Source organism: Halichoeres trimaculatus, unplaced genomic scaffold (assembly GCF_033239565.1).
Source record: "Halichoeres trimaculatus isolate MK-OKI-2021-1 unplaced genomic scaffold, fHalTri1.1 fHalTri1_scaffold_13, whole genome shotgun sequence".
In the NCBI taxonomy this organism is placed as follows: domain Eukaryota; kingdom Metazoa; phylum Chordata; class Actinopteri; order Labriformes; family Labridae; genus Halichoeres; species Halichoeres trimaculatus.
Window position 1 is genome coordinate 33,374,795 of NW_027437191.1, and position 22,396 is coordinate 33,397,190.

Consider the following 22,396-nt stretch of genomic DNA (forward strand, 5'->3'; position numbering starts at 1 on the left):
CCTATGACCCAGAGCACACACATGTAATACAGTCACATGCTGCCATGTGCTACAGAGGGAGGTAAAGCTTTCAACCCAGAGGGATGTGGGGGAGGGGGACATGATGAGCATTAGTGAGCCCCTCCACATAGAGAAATAACACAACAGAGACACGAGCATGTGTGTGTGTTAGCGTGATGAGCGCTTTATCTTCTGATTTGATTAAAAGGAGATGAAGACGAGGCTTTTCTGTTTCCAGAACAATTATTCCACCTCATCTCTCTGCGAGCATCCAGCCCAGCATCACCCTCCCGCTCAGCGTGGGGCTGCTGCTGAGGTAAAGTGGGGTCGACGGAGGAGAAATGAGCGGGAGAGAAAAAACATAACTCAGAAAAAAAAAAGAGAAGAGGTGTGAGAATGAATGATGTGAGGGTGAGAAAAAAAGAAGGCGAGAGCAGAAGCTGTAGAAATGACTGCAAGGGAAAAATTCGATTTAATGAAGCACTATATGCTTTTATTGTGATTTTAGTTATGTTTGAGAATAAAGCAGCAGTTACATTAGAATTAAGAGTTCTATTGTTACCTCAGATCCTTCACTCAGACCTCCAACAAGTGCAAAACAAATCAATGTGACCAATGAAAAACAGTTCACTCCAGCTCTGCTGGTGCATGAGGTTATCCAGTCCAACCCCATCAATTCTCAGCTCAAAGTGATTGAGAAAAACAGAAGGAAAATCTTTTTCTGATGTGTTTCATTTATTCCCCTCAGAGAGGGTAAAAGCGTGCATTATTGATATGGTTAAAATTTTAACTTTTCTTGGATTATTGTTTCATTTCCCCCCCATTCTTCCTGATATCTATTTTAATTTTTTTATTTATTTATTTAAACATATAATTTTATTGTTTTTCTATATCTATTATTTTTATTTTAATATCCTTTATTATTATTATTATTACCATTATTATTACCATTATTATTCTAAATATTATCATTTAATTATTATTATTATTATTATTATTATTATTATTATTATTATAAATATTGTTATTATTAATGGTAATAAATTGTTATTTTTTCCCCTCAATATTTTTGTATGCTTATCACAAATTTATTTATTCATTAATTAATTTTTTCCTCCTCCTTGGCTCAGTGCCAGCGGCAGCACACACCCACAGCCTCTAACTGTGACTACGTGAACACACTCACTAGTTCAGCAACTACCTGTAGCATCACATTTTGAGAGCTGTGCACCTGACCTAGCATGTTAGCACAAGCTAATCACGGGTATTTGACAAATACCTGGTTAGCAAAAAGCTAACTCACCTAGCTTCACCCTCGTTTAGGAAAAAGCTTTATCTGTTTGGCGTTTTGTTTCACTTAGGTTGTTTTTCTTGCTCCGTGCTACGTCCACTATCGTAGCTGCTCTGATTAGCTTCTTCCACTCGCTAATCAACGTAACACTGGCTAGCAGAAAGCTAACTCACCAATTTTCACTCTTGTTTAGGAAAAGCTTTATCTGTTTGGTGTTTGGTGTTACTGTGGTTGTATTTTTCATTCAAAATCAACGCAGTCTTTTGCTTCCGGGTGCGCCATACTTACTCTTCACCCAGAAACATCACGATACAACCAAAACATTAACATACAGGCTGAGGAGGGGGTTTAAGGCAGACACAGACACTGACACACATGCATAGAGGCCCATAGGAGACAGTTGAGCAGGATTATTCCTTTAAGAGTTGACTTTCTTTTATTTTTTTAGGAAAATCTTGCAGACTCTATTTTGTTGGACTCATTTGTTAAACATGTTTGACTTCAACACTTCAAGTTCTGCAGATGTTTTTTTTTTTTAAATATTCCACTTTAACACCCTGCCATCTTTTCCCTCTCCTCACCTTGCTGCGTCTTCTCACCTTCTCTGCTGTATCTATTCCTGTTTTGTTGCACCTCTCCTTTATCACTCCTCACACCTTTACCGTGCATCACATCCTCACGTTTCCACCTGTGACGCACGCGTACGGGTCTCGGGAGAAACAAGCGGGCACATATTCTTCCCACATCACTACAAGAGATTGATGATGAATGCTTCATTGCTGCATGTTTTATGGCGTGTGAATCTGTGATTAAGAAGCGGTCTTGGCTGTGAGGAGTGAGGTGTTGTGAGCCTGAGCTATAATCTGCCCTGATGACGCTGATCACAGCCTGTGGATGGAGGTGCTGCGGGACAAAGCTCAACTGCTCTGTGCCGGTGTGCCATTACAGAGATGACATCATTCCACTGCAGCACTTAGCACGCCTATGCACACACACACACACACTCACACACAGAAGTATCATTTAGCTCAGGTCCCCGATCTGTCCTTGTGTGACCAGAGGCAATCGGCGCGTGTGTGTGTTGTGCGTGGCTGTGTGTGAGAGTTCAGATGAAGTACAGCGATCCAGTGAGATGTGGAGATGAAGAGAAGCCCGAGCACATCCATCACTGGGTCGGTGTCAGCGATGGAGGGGGTGAGAAGCCCACTAATGGCCATATCTCAACAGATCCATCACGTCTCCATCTTGTTTACACTTTGAACACCACACCACATATTGATGACTCACTTCTCATTAGCGAGGCCGTGCATCTGAGCGTGGCATCATGTGTCTCCATTTGTGTGAGTGGAGGGAAAAGATAGACGGACAGAAATGTAGGTAGGCCTGACAAAAGTGCACACACATGCTGCGGATCACGTTTCACTCTGTATTTGTCTGATTTATCCAATCCTCGGCCAACCTGTCATTACACATCATGACTAATGTGACTGGAAGCCGCGGTGACTCCACGCTGCCTCCAGGGTGGCCGGGCAGCAGTCTTTGTTTTTGCTTCTTCAAATTTGCAAAGCAATTAATCCTTGGGCTGTTTGTTATGGTTCAAACAAAGATGGCTGGATGTGCTGTCAGACCACATTAAATAGTTGTGGCCTTACACAGGACAGCTTGTTAAGGAGAGCTAAACTAAGGTGTGGCGTTTGAAATGAGTTTCAAGAGCGGATCACACGATGCTATGACTGGTTTGATGGTGTTATAGTTTGTGTCCCAGTTTAATCTGTTAACCCATGTTTTATTTAACCTGGTTAATAAATCAATCTCCATACTTTCTCCTGAAATTTCCTGCAGACCTGAACAGTGTCGGGCTGATCGAATTTGATGAAAATTGAGGCACTCTTTAAACGTGACCCGTCAACTTTTTTCTTCTTGTTCAGGAACAAAGACAATCAACTGTAATTTAGAATTCATAAATAATAAATGAACAATAACAGTAATGTGATCACACACAGGAGCGCAGCTACGTACTTTCTGGGAGGTATGCAGACACATGAAAGCCCCCCCCCCCCCCCCCCACCCCCCCCACCCCCCCCACCCCCCACCCCTAAAAAAATAATTTACATATAAATATATATATATATATATATATATATATATATATATATATATTTTTTTTTTTTTTTTTACATTTTTATATATATGTATATATATATATATATATATATATATATATGTATATATATATATATATATATATATATATATATATATATATATATATATATGTGTGTGTGTGTGTATATACATATATATATATAAATGTAAAAAAAAAATCTAAATGGACAACACTCATACCAAAATCCATACACACACATATACATAAATATATATATATATATATATATATAAATATATATATATATATATATATATATATATATATATATATATATATACATATTTACATATTTACATATTTACTTTTTTTTAGGCTTCAAGTCACCCAAGATGTTTATTTTTTAATTATCATTTATGTTGGAAATCAGCATTTACCAAACAAAAATGTATATTTAAAATAAAAAAAGAAAATCAACTTTTTACACCAAAGGCTAGCTGGATTCCTGTGTATTTTGTTTTTATCTCTTGGACATGTTTGCCCTGCTCTCTGTTATGTATTTTCTGTAGAATGGGTATATTAACATTAGTTTGAGCTGAAAACAAAGCATGCGTCCCATGACTCGAGGTCCTTGAGTAGACGCATCATTGTGACGCCTGCCTGGCCAGCTGATGAGCCCCTGAAATAAACTGGCTTTGTTCAGATGATTTGACAGGCCGAAATAGTGCTGAATTATCTAAAAAATATATATTGTGGTCATCTAGGTGGAGACGGACGGGGATGTGGTCTACAACGTGTTAATAATAAAAACACACTAGTTTTTGAATGGGGTTTGGCCCGCTGCCGAACGTCACAGGGCGCATTTACGGGTACGTGCATCAGCTGATCAAACAGCTGCGGAGGGGCGCTAATCAGTGATGTGCTGACGTGCCTCTGCAGAGCTATAGAGATCTCTATACTTCTTATCTCTCTCTTAGTCTTACTATCTCTATAGCTCTGTGCCTCTGTTTTCGATTGTATCTTTTACACAAACAACTGTCAAATACAGATGCAGACTCAAAATAATTTATTCCCTATCGCTTTGGCGCCCCCTCTAGCTAGATGCCCCTATGCATCGCGTTTCTATATGGCAGAGACTTGAGAGCCGTGAACCTGACTAAGCATGTTAGTACAAGCTAACCACGGGTATTTAGCACACACCTGGTTAGTAGAAAGCTAACTTACGTCTCTCTTCTTAGGAAAAAGCTTTATCGGTTTGGAGATTTGTTTCACTTTGGTTGTTTTTCTTCCTCTGTGCTACGTCTGCTATCATAGCTGCTCTGATTAGCTTCTTCCACTTGCTTTCATCAACATATTAAATCACTTGGGCACTGGTTATGCTGTGATTGGTTGATGTAACCATGCTTACTCTCTGCCCAGAAATGTCCTGATGTAACCAAAACATCAACATCCAGGCTGAGGACAGGGTTTGAGGCAGACACAGACACTGACACACATGTATAGAGGCCTATAGAAGACAATGGAGCTGGATTATTTCTGTAAAAGTTGATTAATATCTACTTTTATAACTTTTCTGAGTTTGATGGGATAACTGTCTGTAAGCAAACCACTAAGTTGAGCTCTTTGAACTTTTGTTGTGGCCTTTGGATTCGTGTTGTTTCTTTTACAAATCATCTGACATCCACTGACCATCGGTTAAGGTAAAGGGCTGATTTATGAGTTCGTGAAGAGCTGTAAATGGTAAAAAATGTTTAAAAGTGGCAAAAAAGTGTAACTTTTGAGCACCTATTAGCAAAAACATGAATCAGTACTCATGGTAACAGTTGCAAACACCTTACACCTTTCATATTTGTTTATCACTTTAAATGCCGGTATTATTATTATATATAATTTGAGACGTAAAGCTCTGGTGGCTAATTCAAACTGTCACACGACGTGACTTCACCTTTTGTCAGGTGATAGCACGGCCTCTGTTTACTCATGTGACTGTCAAAGTGGTTGAAACTATGACTCACAGTCCTCACTTCAACACTGAATAAAACATCACCTGAAGAGCCATAACTCAGGACAGTACCTGATACCAGACCTGTGAATCACTGCCGCTGTTACAGACTAATAAAAGCAAACTGTTCTCAGAGTTCATCGCTGTCTCCACCTCTTGGATTCTCAGTTGACCCAGAGCTGTAACTCAGATATCACCATCTTAAACAGAATTATTGAAACAGTGACAGATACTTGGCACCTTGAGTAAGATTGACACAGCTGTTGTAAATTATCTCATAGAAGTGACAACTCTTTAATCCACACGTAGACGAATGAATAGACATACAATTAAGGGCTGTTGGCAAGATTTATACAGCTGTGCTGAGCCAACTGTAAATTATGTTTGCAGAACAGATCAGTCATGTTGATGGTTGGAGCTAAATGAAACAAAACAACCTCCCTCATAGACGTGAATAGGCTAATATGAATTAAATGTCTGACAATCTGTATTTTAAGTCAGTTAAGGAGATTAAATCCAATAAAAAACAACATACTGAACTATGAATTCTAATTATATATATATATATATATATAGACATGGCTTTATGATAAAACTATATATACTTAAAGAATGAATAACAACATACTGAACTATGAATCCTAATCTTATAAACATAGATACATACATACATATATATATATATATATATATATATATATATATATATATATATATATATATATATATATATATATATATATATATATATATTTACATTGATCAACTTTTGATTGACACTATATATACTTAAAGAATGAATAACAACATACTGAACTATGAATCCTAATCTTATATATATATATGTATATATATATATATATATATATATATATATATATATATATATTTACATTGATCAACTTTTGATTGACACTCGTAACAAACACTTATACAAGGGTTATAGAATAGTTTATGACTGTTTATAGTCGAGTGTGGCTTAAGGCTCCATAAACCTTTGTACAGTTATCGTCAGTGTAGTCTCTATATAAGCACATCACAGCTAAACACTGTTTCAGACTTATTTGTGTTGCACAGGGCAGTAATGCCTTTAATTTTTTTTTTTACTCTTTCAACCTGCTATCCAATTTATCTGGTGTAAAGTCTGTATCATATGCACACCATTTGAGGACTGTAATGTCATTCTGCAGTTCATACACTTCTATATATTTAATGCCAACAACAGCTGAGCCTTGTCTCTTCATTTCACAGATTTGATGGTTTCAAAGCCGTTACCGTGAAGAAACTTCAGGTATCTTTTGCACATGACCTGCTGAGTCATGACACCTCAAACCGAAAGCTTCCAACAACAAACACAGACACACGTGTGTGTATGGAAAGACCCACACGGCACACCACCTCTACTCAGGTAGAATTACACAACAATCTGACACTGAGAGTTATTTAACAACACTTTTTTTCTTTTTTTCTTTTTCACCACCCGTGTCTGAGTGACTATCATCGTCCTGATCTGCACACTCACAGGTAAATACAAGCCCACATGAAAACACCTGTAACCTGGTGTAGACAAACAGGTTGTTGCTGTCAGGTGGAAAGTGGTGCTGGCTCCTGCTTGAATGTTTGTTTTCCAGATCTGCACAATTTAAGAAGCGTTTCTGTAACTGATAATAACAGGCCCTGACCACACTGTCAATTTGTTTGTCAAGTTTCAAACTGCTAAAAAAAAAAAAAAAAAAAAGGAAAATACTCTGAGTAGTCAGTTAGGGTCTGAAGAGCCCCGCTTTTGTTTGATAACATAGGAAGATAAATTTGCAGGTCATCTGCATCGTAGTGAAAGGCTAGGTCCTGCCTGGCAATGATAGACCCCAGAGGCGACATGTAAAGTGAGAACAATAAAGGGCCCAGTATAGAGCCCTGAGGCACACCACAGAACAAAGGAGCAGCAGAGGAAGACAGGTCACCAATCATTACAGAAAAACTTCAGTTTTTCAGATACAATTCAAACCAGAAGAGAGAGGACCCTATTGTTTGTCGCTGTTTCTTTCTCGTTATTCCAAACGCCCTTTAAATACCTTTTAAACCCTCTAAATATTATGAAAAACTCACCAAAATTTTAACACGCCTCATAATTGGCAAAAGATTCAATATAATACCAAAACTGACCCCTCTCTAGCGCCACCTAGGTACACTCAAATGGCTCTCAGTGGCAGTAGCAATGTCATAGAGAGATCAAACCAATGTCAAAATGTTTGTGTCATTAAGACGCAAAAATCATTCACTGACACCCCTGACCTGTCTCAAAAAGGAAGCTGGTAATTCATTTCAAAATAAAATTTTGCCACATTTTTGCCCATTTTTTAAAAAATTATCTTCTCTGACAGCTTAAATGGTATTGGCTTGAAATTGGCTCAGATGACAGAGTGGACCCTGCTTTACAAAAGTCATGAAGGAATTCGTTGTTTTGGAAATAGTTTTTGAATGACGAGCCCTCAAAAACAGTGAACCCCAAAGAAGCCTTTTCAGTTCTCCCTATTAGAATGAATGGGAGAGGAGGATCCAGCTCCACACAAGCTGCAGCATTTATGCTTCTAGACAATAAAGTGATATAAGTACAGCTTTAAAAATGACATAGATAGATTCCTGACAAAATTCCCTACAAAAATGTTCTAATTTTTGAGAGATTTGGTCAAAATTGTGGCATCTATGAGTAGCTGTTTGTAAAAAAGTCAATTTTACTCCTCAGAGGGCAGCAGTTGGTGATGATGTCACACTCTGATTAAGAGTTCCGTGCAGCTGGTCATGTGACTCACTAAAGGCGGGAAAATGGAATGTTTATCACACAGACATTGTAAAGGGATGGAACCTTCACAGTGGAGGGAAAACAGACATGAAGTAACAAGTATGACCTCATTTTGTCTTCAAATAACCTGATATGAGCCACATTCAATTTATCAGTCCAGAAAAATATCTTGTTTTGAGTATAATCCGACAACTTTTACTTAAAATAAGACAAAAACGCTTGTTAAAATTTCAGTTTATTGCAGTGTAATGGTGTGTGAAGATAAGCACAGTTACTTAACATGATAATCGAACGTTTGTTGATTTCTGGTGAGCTTTGAGTGCGTGGGGTGTTTACTTGTTGACATTTACAGAATAAGAGCCCACTGGCATGGAACATGGCAGGGGTGAATAAAACTGAAACCTAAATGTGGGTGTGGGAGACAGCGAAACAAAACAAATGTGCAAGATAATTAAGCTATGACGTGGTATGAAACTAGCAAGTTCAACAACAGAAAGTGAGTCAAAACAAACACCGGATCATTGTGTCCTTACATGAAACGGCACAAACATACGGCTCAGAAATGCTTCGTCTGGCGTTTTCCGTCAGTTTAAGGCTTAAAAACATCCTCGCACTCAGCTATATTTGGCTCTGAACTCTGAATCCTGCATGTGGATTGGGTTTCTCTAAAATAACAGACATAAAACACACACAAAAAGAAGGTTTCAGAAAAATTCCAGCTGACCAATAACCTCAGTGACCCTGTGCTGCCTGGTGAGCTCGCAGCCAGGCCAGACATTCAGTGGGTCATGTGACCAGCTGGATGGGGACTGCTATTGAAATGTGGTTTGTATATTTGTAGTTGTGGTGAGCCTGCCCTCGCTGTCATAAAGCATGTTTGAGTATTTGGGAGTTTGCAGTCAACCCTGAGCTCTGCAGTGGCTGTTTGGGCGAACATGAGTGGATTTCTTCCTCTTTCATCTCCTTTAAAACGTCGTCTTTTCATGAAAACGGAGTCGGAGAGAGCAAACAAACAGAAAGAACTTTGTTTGTTTGAGGCTCTTTTGTATATTTGAGTACAAAGAAAAGCGCCACAGTGGTAAACCTGAAGTTCCTGATGCATGTCCTGTGTTTGGCAGCAGTGGTAAACAACGTGGTTATGGCTGCACCAGACTGTGTGTGACGGCCCTGCTTGGGTTTCATGATCCATTCAGTCTGGTTTTCATTCTGACAGAGACGGAGAGCAACGCGGTGAAGGCTGGCATCTTTGGTCGGCTGTGAATACACAGCACGTTGATGTCTTTGCTGTCACGATAACAACATGTTGCCACAGGGCATTTAATGTTACAGTCATGGATCCTGATGCAGAAGTTACTGCTTGACTGTGGTTTCAGTGAGTGTAACATACTCAGATAGACTGGCAGTTAAACACTATGCAGATTTATTTATTTTATTACATTTAGTTTCTTATTAAGAGCTGCAGACGACAAAATCAACAACAAAAAGACAAACACAGGAGCAGAAATAGTAAAAATATCTTCAGTGGTATTTTTACTATTTTTGCTCCTGTGTTTGTCTGGAGATCCTACATGTAACCATGGCTGCATTGTTTACATGTGAAATCAGCTGTTTGCAGCCTTTAGCGTGTCAACGCTAACTGGTGCTAGGCCAGATGTTTCCCCACAAGGTGAGAAGAAGGAGGTGAGGACGTCGTGCTGGTTCTCAGGTGTGAGCTAAGAAGTGACGACATCGACCTGTCCTTCCATCCATCGTTATTGGGAACGTAAGATCTATCTCCAATAAGATGGACGAGCTAGCTGTGCTAACCCAGCAACAGAGGGAATACCAGAGGGCAGAGTAGCATCATGCTATTTACAGGCATAACATCACAGACTGCTGAAGAAGCTCAGTCCTGGACCCTGTGGAGGTGGAGGCTGGCTGACTGGACAATGATGGACAAGCTGTCAGCATCTATTTTCTTATGGAGCTTTTTACACTTTCTATACACTTTCTTACTTCTGTTTTCTTAATTGCTCCTGTGACTTCTCCTTTTTTCCTTGGGGATAAATAAAGTATTTGTATTCTATTCTAAAAACAACAACAGAACCATGTTACCCTCCACTGATAAGCAAAAATAAAGTGCTATGTATCATATAGACAAAAGAGACAAATTTAAAGGATTTGAATACCATAAACTATTCTTTTAAAGCCGCTATGAGGAGTATCTGCTTAATGTGACTGCAGCGCCAGCGTCTGGCCCAGAGTCTCACGCACACTGTCATAAAGATGTGACTTTTAACCAGGCTTGTGTTTGTTTTGGAACAAATTTTCTTCGTTCAAGTCAACTTTTTGGCGGATACAACACCACGAGGTAAGGTATTTATCAGTAGCCTACAGTGATGTAGCAAACATTGTAGTATATGTAGTGCTATCGGCAGCCAGGTGCTCTGACGTAACCTTTCTCTTCATTTTATTGATAGACTCTCAAGTTTGAACAGACCACTGCAAAATAACTGCAGACTCTGGGTTGGCGTCAACATTAGCATTAACAGATTAGCCCTTTTAGCCTTTAGCTCGTGCTCTATCTCTCTCCTGTTTCTCTTTCTTCTGCTCTTCTGTCCTTTTTCTGTCTGACAGTTAGGCTCCTGTGTCCACCATCACTACAAAATTAATCACAGAAATCATTTTCAGTTCTGAAGCTCCAAAGTAGCATTTAGGAATAACCTATGTTAGCGCTGATAATCTCATTTTGAAGCATGGATTAGGATCGGGCATTTATCTAGAAGAAAGACTTCCTCATAGATTGTTTGACATCCCTCGTACAGATTAAGAGAAAGGCTTATGTTTTAGTGAAGGCTGAAAACGGTAAAAATGTTTACACCTTGTCTGATTCATTTATTGGGACTGTTTTTTTTTTTTAATGTAGTCTCACTTCCACGTCGATATTACAGCTGTTTTCTCCAACTCTCTCTGACAGACAAGTCTATCAGCCACAGCCTCCTAAGATTTGATAAAACCGTCCATGACAGATCTTTGCCCAAAGCTTGGATTTAGTTGACTGAAAATGTCTTTCATCACTGAAGAGGAGACTGAACATGATAAAGAAAGACATGAAAACTCAGAAGATTTCAGGATAATTAAAACAACATGTCCAACGGAAGGAAAAAACACACTTTGATGAATCAGACAGAGCTGAAAACACATTTTTGTTCCCTCTACCTCTAAAAGTGGAGGACGCAGCCTTTGGGCTTGCCTAAACAGAGAGGAGGAAAGAAGGAGAACATGATATTTCTGCGGCTTGGCCGGGCGTTGTGTGAACAGTTAGACCCCGGGGGGAACTTCAGACGAGCTGGTGACCCTCCTTCTTGATGATTCCCCCTTGTCCTTTTTCAAGTTTCGCAACAGCACCCAGCCCAGAGGTATCGGTGGCTTGCTCTGCGCCTGCTCCCGTCTAAAACAGCCGTACACAGAAAAAAGATTGTGCAAGGGAACTTCCAGGAACTTGAGAGGAACATGTAGTTGTTTTGCTGTTCCCTGCAGACTGACACGAGAAAGAGATTTATCTTCTGGAGGGAGTGTGAGGTTAAAATCGTTCACGCACAAGTGTACAAACACACACAACAGTTGGAAAAGGAGCGTTGAATTAACATCACATGTAAGGCGGGAGAGAGCTGTAATATTTTCCTTGGGCTGAGAAATCCTCCCTGCTGTCAAATGCGATGTTCATTCTCCCTTTGGCTGCAGTGAAAAGAGTCAAAACAAGGACACAGAAAGAGTGTGGAGCCGCACCAAGCTTTATTTACATGCGCACCATTTCTTATACAAACTAGATTACAATTCAAAATGGAATACACAGGAAAAATACCCACTAACATCAAGTCGAGAAGAAGCAAGATTAATAAAGGGCAAAGGTCAGAGGACAAAGTTCAGAGGGCGTGTGGAGGGGAGCTGGCCGGGCGTCTAAACGAGGATGAGGAAGATTTCAGAGAGCAGGCTGAAAGGGAAACGTCCAAGAAGAGGTGACACAGGAATCTAGTGGTATGTCGCTTCTCGTTGTTTAAAATTTGCAGCAGCTGTGCTGCGTGTCGGACACGAGAGGAGATAATCAGAGCCTGATGACACAGAGTGGTTGAGTGGAAAACCTGCTCCCTGTTTGGGTGTAAACGAACTCCCTGAAAAGCCTCAAGGTTCTGATTTGATCGAACATAACAAACACCTTCTTCTTCTTCTTCTTCTAAAGCAGTTTATTAAGGATCCATAACACCTGGATTCACCTGTCAGAGCTCTGTGTGTTCAGCACAATGTGGATGGATTCAGGCCTCTTACACATGGAGCCGTGCATTTCCAAACACAAATATTTTTATACGAGTAACTCATCTACAGAAGACGTTAAGGGCCACTGGAAAAAAAACAAAAACAGTCAAAATTATTTAGTTGATAGTTTTTCTGAGATTAAAGCCAGGATTCTGAGAAAAAAAATCGTAATTATGACTGTAATCACAGGATTCTGAGATAAATGTCAAAATTCTGACTCTAATCTTTTTTTCAGTCAAAAAAAAAAAAGATCTGAGGAAAACAGTCTGAATTCGGACTTAGAATTCAGAATTCTGACTTTTTCTCAGAATTTTATGATTAAAGAAAATGTCTAAAATTCTGAGAATAGATATTTTTTGTCTCATTATTCTGATTTTTTCTTAAAATTCTGATTAAAAAATATCCTGTCTCAAATTCTGATATTAAAGAATTTATTTGTGTTATTATTCTGACTTTTTTCTCAAAATTCTGAGAAAAAAAAATGTCTAACATTCTGAGATTAGATATTTTTTTGTCTCATCATTCTGACTTTTTCTTAAAATTCTGACATTGAAGATTTTTTTTTTTCAAAATTTTGACATTAAAGAATTTTTTTCTCAAAATTCTGAGATTAAAGATTTTTTTGTATCATAATTCTGACTTTTTCTCAAAATTCTGACATTTAAGAATTTTTTTTCTCAAAATTCTGTCATTAAAGATTTTTTTTTTTCAAAATTCTGAGATTAAAGATTTTTTTGTATCAACATTCTGACGTTTTCTCAAAATTCTGACATTAAAGAATTTTTTTCTCAAAATTCTGACATTAAAGATTTTTTTGTATCATTATTCTGACTTTTTCTCAAAATTCTGACATAAAAGAATTTTTTTCCCAGAATTTTGAGATTAAAGTCATAATTCCTTGAAAAAAAAAGACAGAAATTTGCGAAAAAAGTGTGAATGCTGAATTTAATCAAAGATTTCTGTTTTTATATATATTTATTAGAATTCTGAAATTAAAGTCAGAAATCTGAGAAAAGAAAAAGAAATTATGACTTTAAATTCAGAATTCTGGCTTTTTTCACAGAAAAAAAAGTAATTAAAAAAAAACAAAAAAACGGACATATCTGGGTTTTTTTTTTTTAGTGGCCCTAGCCCTCTTCTGTACTTTTCTCTTCTTTAATTTCCCCCCAAAAAATTATTTTCTGAAAATAAGAAAATCATTTTGTTGTTGCCCATATTTATAACTGTTTTTTTAAATTTGTGAAACCCATCCAATCAGCATGAACCTGTCATTCAGCTGTGAAATTTGAGAAGCAAAAACTCAGTTTCCTGGTGTCTGCACGAAATCTGAGTTTTCCAATATCTCCACTTTTGCCAGAAAACTTTGTTTTCAGTGACATCAAGCTGCGGTTTTGTGTGGACGGACTCCAGGCCTACTTGTATAAAATTAAACACTTTTTCCTGGATGCCTGGCTACGTGTGGACTTGACCTTAAAACCTGCTCAAGTGATGATTCAGGATTCCTAAATTAAATGTGTTGAAGCTCTTGAGACTCCAGAAGTGACAGGGTGTGGCGGGTTGTAGTAAGACGGAGTTATTAACGCTTACTCAGAGCACCTGGACGTGAATCTGTTGAACTCCACGTGGAATAAATGAAGTGTGAAGATAAGGAGCGTCCATTAAAGAGGCTTTTCCTAGCTTCTGCGTCCATGCACACACCCTTAAATCCAGGAGGACGGTGCACGTTTAGTCCCTGATTTATAACAAAGTGTATGATTTAGTGCTGAGGACACAGGGTCCCTCCATGTTACCATTTCTCCTGGCAGGACGGCACCATTTAAAGGGTCAGGGGGGGCAGCTAGGTCATGCACTAATCTTCAGGTAGCACAGAGGATCATTCTAGCCAACCATGCACACACACTCCTCTGCCTTGGCCTCAAAGTGATATACACACATCTGTACACTATTATACACAGCGGGGTGTGTACGTCCATACACACACCCCAAAAAAGAAGGGATACCAGGTCTCCAGATGCTACAATAATAGTGTTCTCCACCATTTCTCAAAGTCTGGTTCAACATGAAACCACTGGTAACAGTGTTCCCTCCATTCAGCGTGTGACCTTGTTCGTTACTTCTTCACCTTTACCTTCAGAGGTATCACAAAACCCGAGGGTCAAGTACGACATGAGTATATAAGGACATACACAGTGAGTAAATATGCATCGCTCACATTTCATAATGCATAAATACAGACATGCATACAGTCAGCTGTGCTGTATGCACCATGAGGGATAAGTGAGGGGATTTACACATCCTCCAGAGAGAAATCCAAAAGAAAGATCATCACACACACTCACACACACGTTAACATGTATTCAAGAAATACAGGGAGTCACCTGCAGGAGCACCAGGCGTGTCCATGAGGGAGTATGTGTACGAAGAGCTGTTTGAGCTTAAAACTGGTATCAGTGACATCAACCATAGTTCAGCTCGACAAGGATTCAGTTTAACAGGAAATGCACTCAAGTTTGGTTTACTAGTGCACATGTAGACTTCACCAGTAAAAGACGAAAAGCGTCACTTATACTGATAGTAAGCCTTATATGCTAATGAAGGGGTGGGGAAAACCAATTCAGGCTTCCTATTGGCTTTTGAAAGTATAACAACCAATCAGGTTACTGCATTTGTACTACAGTCTACTATAGGGGTCTGCAACCTTTACTTTCAACGTAAAGTCATTCTGGAGCCCAAAAAAATCTACACAAAAAAAAAGAATACAAAGTGGATAAAATTTAATACATGGTTAAAATCTAGTGAATAATTGTCTAAATAATTTTTTACATTTTTTTTATGATATTGCACATGTGATGTCCTTATGCAAAGTTTTGAAGAAATTTGCAAAAAATTACAATATTTGCTAAAATTGCAAAAAAAAAAAAAAAAAAAAAAAAACGCATAAATTGAAAAACTGAAAACTGAATAACAAATTGGCAAAAATTCCAAGAATTTTGAATTTAAAATATTTGCAAAGAAATAAAAAAATAATAAAAATAAAAAAATTGGAAATTTTTTGAAATAAAAAATTTGCAAAAAAAAACAACAACAAAACATCTGCAAATTTTGAACATTTGCAAAGTTTTTAAAAAATTGAAATTAAATACATCTGAAAAAATTTAAATAATTTTGAAATTTCAAAAATATGCAAACTTATTTTTTTTGAGAGAGAATACTTTAATTTGATATCATTTATTGATATTTTTTGTTGTTAGCTAATGTCTTGCACATATCAAGCACCTTTATCAATAAACTCTGTAATAATGTTTATTCTGATAATTAAAACAAAAATGTGTTAAACTAGTAAAGGTTTTTGCTTACTAGTGCACAAGTAACCTTACTAGTAAAGCAAAGTCATCGACTAGTAGATATTTTTTTGTAAGTAGTAGTACCAGTAGACTTAGAAAATGTTACTGGTAAAACCTCAAAGCTGTACTTGTGCTGTACTAGTAAAACAGTGACACTTTTCCCCCTTACTAGTACAGTCTACAGGTGCACTAGTTAACCAAACATTGAGTACATTAACTCTAAAGTTGATCACTAGTAGAGCTGAACTTTGGTTGATATCACTGATATCAGTTTTATGCCCAAACAGCCTTTCCATACATGTGTGAATGTGTTACAATTCAACAAAGAGGGGGTGAAAAAAAACAATGACAGCAAAAACTGAGACCGCACAAAGTCTTCATCCTCCTCTTCATATCGACGGCCCAAAAACAGGTTCACAGGTTACGAGTTCACAAACACAAAGCATCACTGTTTCCATGGAGAAAAGTTCAAACACCAGTAGAACGTGACTTGATGTTAACAGAAAGCCTCCCTTTACCCCCCTGAGTGATTCTACATATGCATAACAAGCCCCACAAGCTCGTGACGAGAAAACAGCAGAGCTTAACGCAGATCCCTGGTATTTATATTTCTATACGTGTGTGTGTGCATGTGTGTGCATGTGTGTGTGTGATTTGGCTGCCAGCATATCCTACTGTCTGTTTCAAGTAATTTGGCAATATACAGAGATAGCTTATTGTGTTACTCGAGAAACGAATGGCTTCTAGAGGAATGAGCCTAAAACCCTGCCCCGCCTGATCTTCGCCCTCCGTCTCCGCTCAGGAGTAACAACAGGAAACAAAACGCACACTCAAAGATGTGCGGTTTGCTCTCGGGGCAGGACTCAACACTGTTAACTTAGCACCTGTTATGGTGTGGAAATGTTCACAACTCTAGGACACAGGTATTTATTTTGGCTACATCATACGCAGTGAAAAACGACCTCGACAGAATTCACCGGAAGTTAAGAAATCGAAGAAAAGTTAGACGAGATTTCTTCCTGAAGCGCTCTCCTGCTCTGTACAGACGCCCTCTTCCTTAAGTTAGGTTCACACCGAAGACGAGTATTTCTAATATTCAGCTAATTTAACCCTTAGTTTGACCAATTTTATTCAACACAAGCAATTCATAAAACGAAACTGGAAGTGCAGGCATTAAAGTTCGGTTTCTGACTTTGACGGGTTCTCAAGTTTGGATGCAAATGTTAGTTTGTCTGTGTGTTTGCATGGCCACTATAATATCATTTCAACGATATTCAAGTTCACTTTGTACAGACGTATATGATGCAGGAACATTTATGATCAAACAGAATATCCGAAAACAACACTGAACATTTAAAACCACTAAGTGAAAACAGAGGGACGTTTTTTCCAACGAAACAAATCCCAGAAACACATGAATCAGATTTACACCACCATCACGTCAAGGTTTTTTCACTTTACACTTTCGTCGTCTTGAACGGGAACAACTGCACCGTGCACTCCGTCGCTCTTCGCCTGATGCGTAGTCCTTGTTCTGAATCTACCTGAAACCTCGTTCTGACAAGCAGTGTCTCTGATATCAACGGACAAGGTGTAAAAGGAAAGATTGCATAATTCTAAGATTTGTGAGTCTGACGTAGCTTTCTTTCTGTTGTTGTTTCACAGGAGGCTTTGAGGGCTGATGTGCAGCGTCTCTAGAGTCTGTCGGATCGTTCGTGGTGCACCGGTGTGGGAGCGAAGGTAAAGCTCTCGAGAGGAAGTCTTCTTCTGTAAACAAAGGGTTTGTTTTTTTTTTCTTTAACGTTGTGCTGATGGCAGGTTTGGCAAAAAGGATGTTGTGTGTCTGATCTTCTCTTGAACACAGTTCAGACCTGGGGAGACAAAGGACATGAGATCATAATGTCTGAGATATTTAAAGTAACTCTTAGAAAAGTTAAACACAACGTCTTTGGTTTGGCAGCGTAAGGTTTTCAGGATGTGGATCTGAGCTGCTGCAGTGAAACTTCCAAAGTAAAGGACAACCCATGGTCCCAAATACTGGGCCGATTGTTGGCCTGGCAGATTATTGGTTTATCCCAAGACTCAACCCATTGTAGGCCATGCCGCTTATCGGTCTATCCCTAAACTAGGTCGATTATCAGCTGGTCTAGGTCTATCTGCAAGTATGGACTTATCCCTAGGCCGAACTGATTGACAGCCGGGCCAATTAACTGCCTTTCGCTGAACCAGGCCTATAGCAGGCCATGCCAATTATTAGTCTATCCCTAGACTGGGCCAATTATCATCTGGACTAGGTCTATGTGCCAGTATAGGTCTTTTCCCAGGCTGGGCTGACTATCGGCCTTTCCCTAGACCTGGCTGATTATCGGTTGTTTATCTGCCTTTCCCTAAATTGGGCTGGGAGATTATGGGCCGTGCCAATTATAAGTCTATCGGCCAGTCTAAGTCTGTCCCTAGACTGGGTTGATATTTGGCGGGGCCAATTACTGGTCTATCCCTACACCAAGTCAATTATGTGCCGGGCCAATTACAAGCCTGGCTGATTATTAGGCAATCCCTAGATCTAGATCAGTTCAGCTGGTCTAGGTCTATCTGCCAGTCTAGGTCTTTTCCCAGGCTTGGCTGACTATCGGCCTTTCCCTACACCTGTCTGATTATTGGTTGTTTATCTGCCTTTCCCTAAATTGGGCCGGGGGGTTATGAGCTGTGCCCATTATTAGTCTATTCCTAGACCTAGAAGTCTGGCTGGTCTAGGTCTATCGGCCAGTCCTGGTCTGTCCCTAGACTGGGTTGATATTTGGCGGGGCCGATTACTGGCCTATTCCTATACCGGGCCAATTATGTGCCTGGCTGATTATCAGGATATCCCTAGACCTAGATTAGTTCAGTTGGTGAAGGTCTATCGGCCAGTCTAAGTCTATCTCTGGACTGGGTTGATATTTTATTTTGCTCGATTCCAGTCGATTACTGGCCAATCCCTAGACTGGGCCAGTTATGTGCCTGGCTGATAACCAGTCTATTTCTAGACCAGGCCGATTATCAGCTGGTCTATGTCTATTGGCCAGCCAAGGTCTATCCCTAGACTGGGCTATTTATCAGCCTGGTGATTATCAGCCCATCCCTTGACTGGGCCAATTATGGGCCGGGCTGATTATCAGCTGATCTAGGTCTATGAGCCAGTCTAGGTCTATTACTAGACCAGGCCAATTATAGGCTGGACCGTTTATTGGTCTATCTCTAGACTGGGGCTGATTATGTTCCGGATATTACGAATTTTGAGGCAAATCAGCATCAGCCTTCATTTTCTGGCCGATAAGAAATTAAATTTTAGACTGTGTTATTTTGGCTCCAATTTGGTTGCCTCTCTGTCTGCAGTCACTACTCTGTTTCTTGCATCGTCCCACCCACAGCACCATCTGACTGGTGACATTTTTTGGAAAACTTGATTTCCAGTTGAAAACTTTATGTAGCTATTTTTTTTTTTAAGTTTTCATTTAACATTTACAGACAGCTGCTGAACCTGGGAGCTGTTGAATAAACATATGAATAAAGGCTTTAAACAAAGTTAAGTGTTGGAGTTTGTATTATCCCAAATTTTGATTTTTTGAATGAATATTTGAATAAAGTGAATATTTTCATTTTTCCTGCCAATGAATATTGACCCAAACATCGGTTATCAGCTTCCTTGACTACTGATGATTGGTATCGGCCCTGAAAAAAACATATAGGTCTATTTCTAGAGGAATTCATGAATAAACACAAAGTACATTCTGAATCAACAGATAAAGCATTTAAAGATGTTAGATTTTTTTTATGGCGTGAACAGCATAAGCTCTCATTATCGATGGTTTTTAATTGCAGCTGAAGACCGGAGATTCTTTGGCTTTGATGTTTATAACAAGAAGAGAAGACTGTATCATCAGCATACGACCTTATCCTTCATACCTGAATCTGATCTTTTCTTACATGCTCTGATCATTAAAGACATCAGAAACAAACAAACCTGCTCCACGCCTTCCAGGTCTGAACCCCTCAGCCAGGTACCCAACTCTGAGAGGTCTGCTTGGTGTTTGCGAACACGCCGACGCCGTTCAGGTTGGCCAAAGAGTCAAAGTTAAAATCCAAACCATCTGCGTCCATCAGCTCGCTTCTGATGATGGAGTCCATATCACACTCCAAGCTGCTGTTGAACATGTCCAGATCCAGGTCCGTGGGGAAACGGTCCTGGCAGATCCCGCCATTGTTGCTGACTGTTCCATTGAGGAAGATCGACGTGTCAATCTGCATGGACGAGGAACCGTTTCCTCCCAAGGGTGAGAGCAGGAGGTGCTGCTTGGCGTTTGCCAGGTTGGCCTCGTTGGCGAGGTTCAGGCCTCCGTTCAAAGCCCTCAGGGAGCTCTGGTTGTGGTTGTTACTCTGAATCATCTCCCCCTGGCTGCCCTGAAGTCCCCCAGTGGTCCCGAAGGTCATTACGGGATCATTACGGAGCATGAGGCCACGACGGGAGTTCTGGGAAATGACAGCAGCGGCGCTGGCTTGTGACATCAGAGGGTCCGACTGCGTCATCATGACATCACTGTGGCTGTGGCTGTCAGAGTTGAGCAGGTCTTGTAGTGTCTGGCTGCCGAAGCGAGACAGGCTGATGCTGGAGAAGGAGGTCTGCTTGTTCTCCTGGATGGTCTGCATGGGGGACGGACGCAGGGCGGAGCCAGCCGTGTGGGGGCCAAAGATGGAGTTAGAGTAACCATTGACTCCACCGTTAGAGGAAGCGTTGGGGGAAGGAGAGGTGGTGGAGGATGGCGAGCTGAGCCCGTTGGGTTTGGACCCAAAATTGAACCCTGAGGAACCATTTGGAGCGGTCTGCCCTGGGACGGTCGGCACCAGGTTGATGTTGTCCAGCAGTTCATCCATCAGGTCATCCGTGAGTCCGTCGTTAAGGTTCATTGTTCCCGCCAGGTCCGCCAGGCGAGGCAGCTCAGCCGGGGCAGACTTCCCATTGGTTGAACCATTGCTGGGAGACAGCGCCCTGCCAGGGCTGGAGTAGAGCATCGGTGAAAGCGGAGGCTCGTCGTCCGGCACCTCATCCAGCTCTGGGTTAGCCAGAATGGGTGAGAGACGACCGCTCAGCGTGCTGGCGTTGGAATTAGTTCTGGAGCGGAAGTCCGTCCAGGCGTCGAGCTCCTCGCTGCTGCGCGACGTCGGGCTCCCGGGCCACTTGGAGAGACCTGACGGACTGTCCCCGCCACCTTCGCCAGCTGCCGCGGCTGCAGCCTGCAGGGCGGCCTTCTTCTTGGCAGCTCGGCCACGTGCCGACTTTGTGTACTTGTTGCTGTTGTCCATGGAGACCGCACGGCGGCGAGGGGCCTTTCCGCCCTTCCCTCCCTCTGGGTTGATCATCCACCAGGAACTCTTTCCTGTTCCCTCGTTCTGGACTCGGATGAAGCGGCTGTGCAGGGAAAGGTTGTGTCGGATGGAGTTCTGCAACACAGAGAGGAGAAGACACAGAGTTGAGTGATTAGCACACACTTTTAAACAATTACCTGAACAGTAACGACCATCAGATTGATTTGTTGTATTGTTCATTTCCTTTTCATCAATACAACATTCAATGAACGCCTCACTGTCGCTGCAACACAGATCCATAAACCACCCACTTCTCCTGATTCTGCAGCGATGTAAACAGCTTTCAGCGACCTGACACACAAACAAGCGAAATCCCCTCGTTTGATTGTTCATTCACCAAATACAGACACGAGCACATTAGCGAAGCAGCACTTAGCGCTGATGTCTGCGTTGTTACCACTGTAGCTTTTGTGTAATGGCTATAAAAGAGAAAAGAGAGACGGCGGTCTATAATCAAGCGTCTCTTGGATTGTGAATGACACGTACAAAGAGCTCCTGTGTTACTTCAGGAACGCATTCAGTGTCAGATCATGTGTGTTGGTGTGTTTCAGTGTGCGAGCGCTGGCTGGTGTGTATTGATCAACTCTGAGATCCTTCCTTGTGTGAGCCTCAGAGGTTATTGTGGGGGAGCTGTTGTGCATGACGGCCTCTGTTAATGATCAAGAGTCCCATTCACAACACAGTGATGTAAGTTCACATTTAAAGCTCCGGCTATGACATAACAGCCCTGTTATGATACACATAGTGTACTCTCACTGTGTGTACTAACAAGCAAATAGTATTACGCCCCCACTCTACACTGTTATGTTGAGTGTCCAAATAACAGCCAAGAACAAGAACGTTAGCGTGTGAGCATTGAGGGTCAAAGGTCTTCAACCTGTGGCTCAACTCTGTTGCTCCTTCTGCCACCGTTTTGATGATTAAAGACACTGACACTAAATAAAATCCTGTGTTAACATTTAGTTGAACTAAATCTTCATCCCATCTGTCAATAAAGCCTGCCACCGCTCTACTTCACCTCCTACAACATCAACAGCCCACCAACTTTCCATGCACCTGTGGCTAACCTCAAGTTTTACAGCCCTGGGAAGATAACTACATCTACAAAAAGACTAATCTGGAAGAAAATACTGATTTTAATTCTGTGTGGATGGAT

At 40.5% G+C, this 22,396-nt stretch overlaps 1 protein-coding gene across 1 annotated transcript in view; it reads right to left on the reverse strand.

The window, feature by feature from the left end:
• Positions 1–15,703: 15,703 nt before the first annotated feature.
• The window catches only part of foxo3b (forkhead box O3b), a 64,033-nt gene continuing 57,340 nt past the window's right edge, over positions 15,704–22,396 (reverse strand). The window contains exons 3-4 of the mRNA XM_074685503.1: positions 19,841–21,315; positions 15,704–17,708 (exon numbers count right to left, since the gene is read on the reverse strand). Of these exons, the coding sequence (XP_074541604.1) occupies positions 19,870–21,315 (1,446 nt within the window). The 3' untranslated portion in view covers positions 15,704–17,708; positions 19,841–19,869. The remainder of the gene's footprint in view (positions 17,709–19,840; positions 21,316–22,396) is intronic.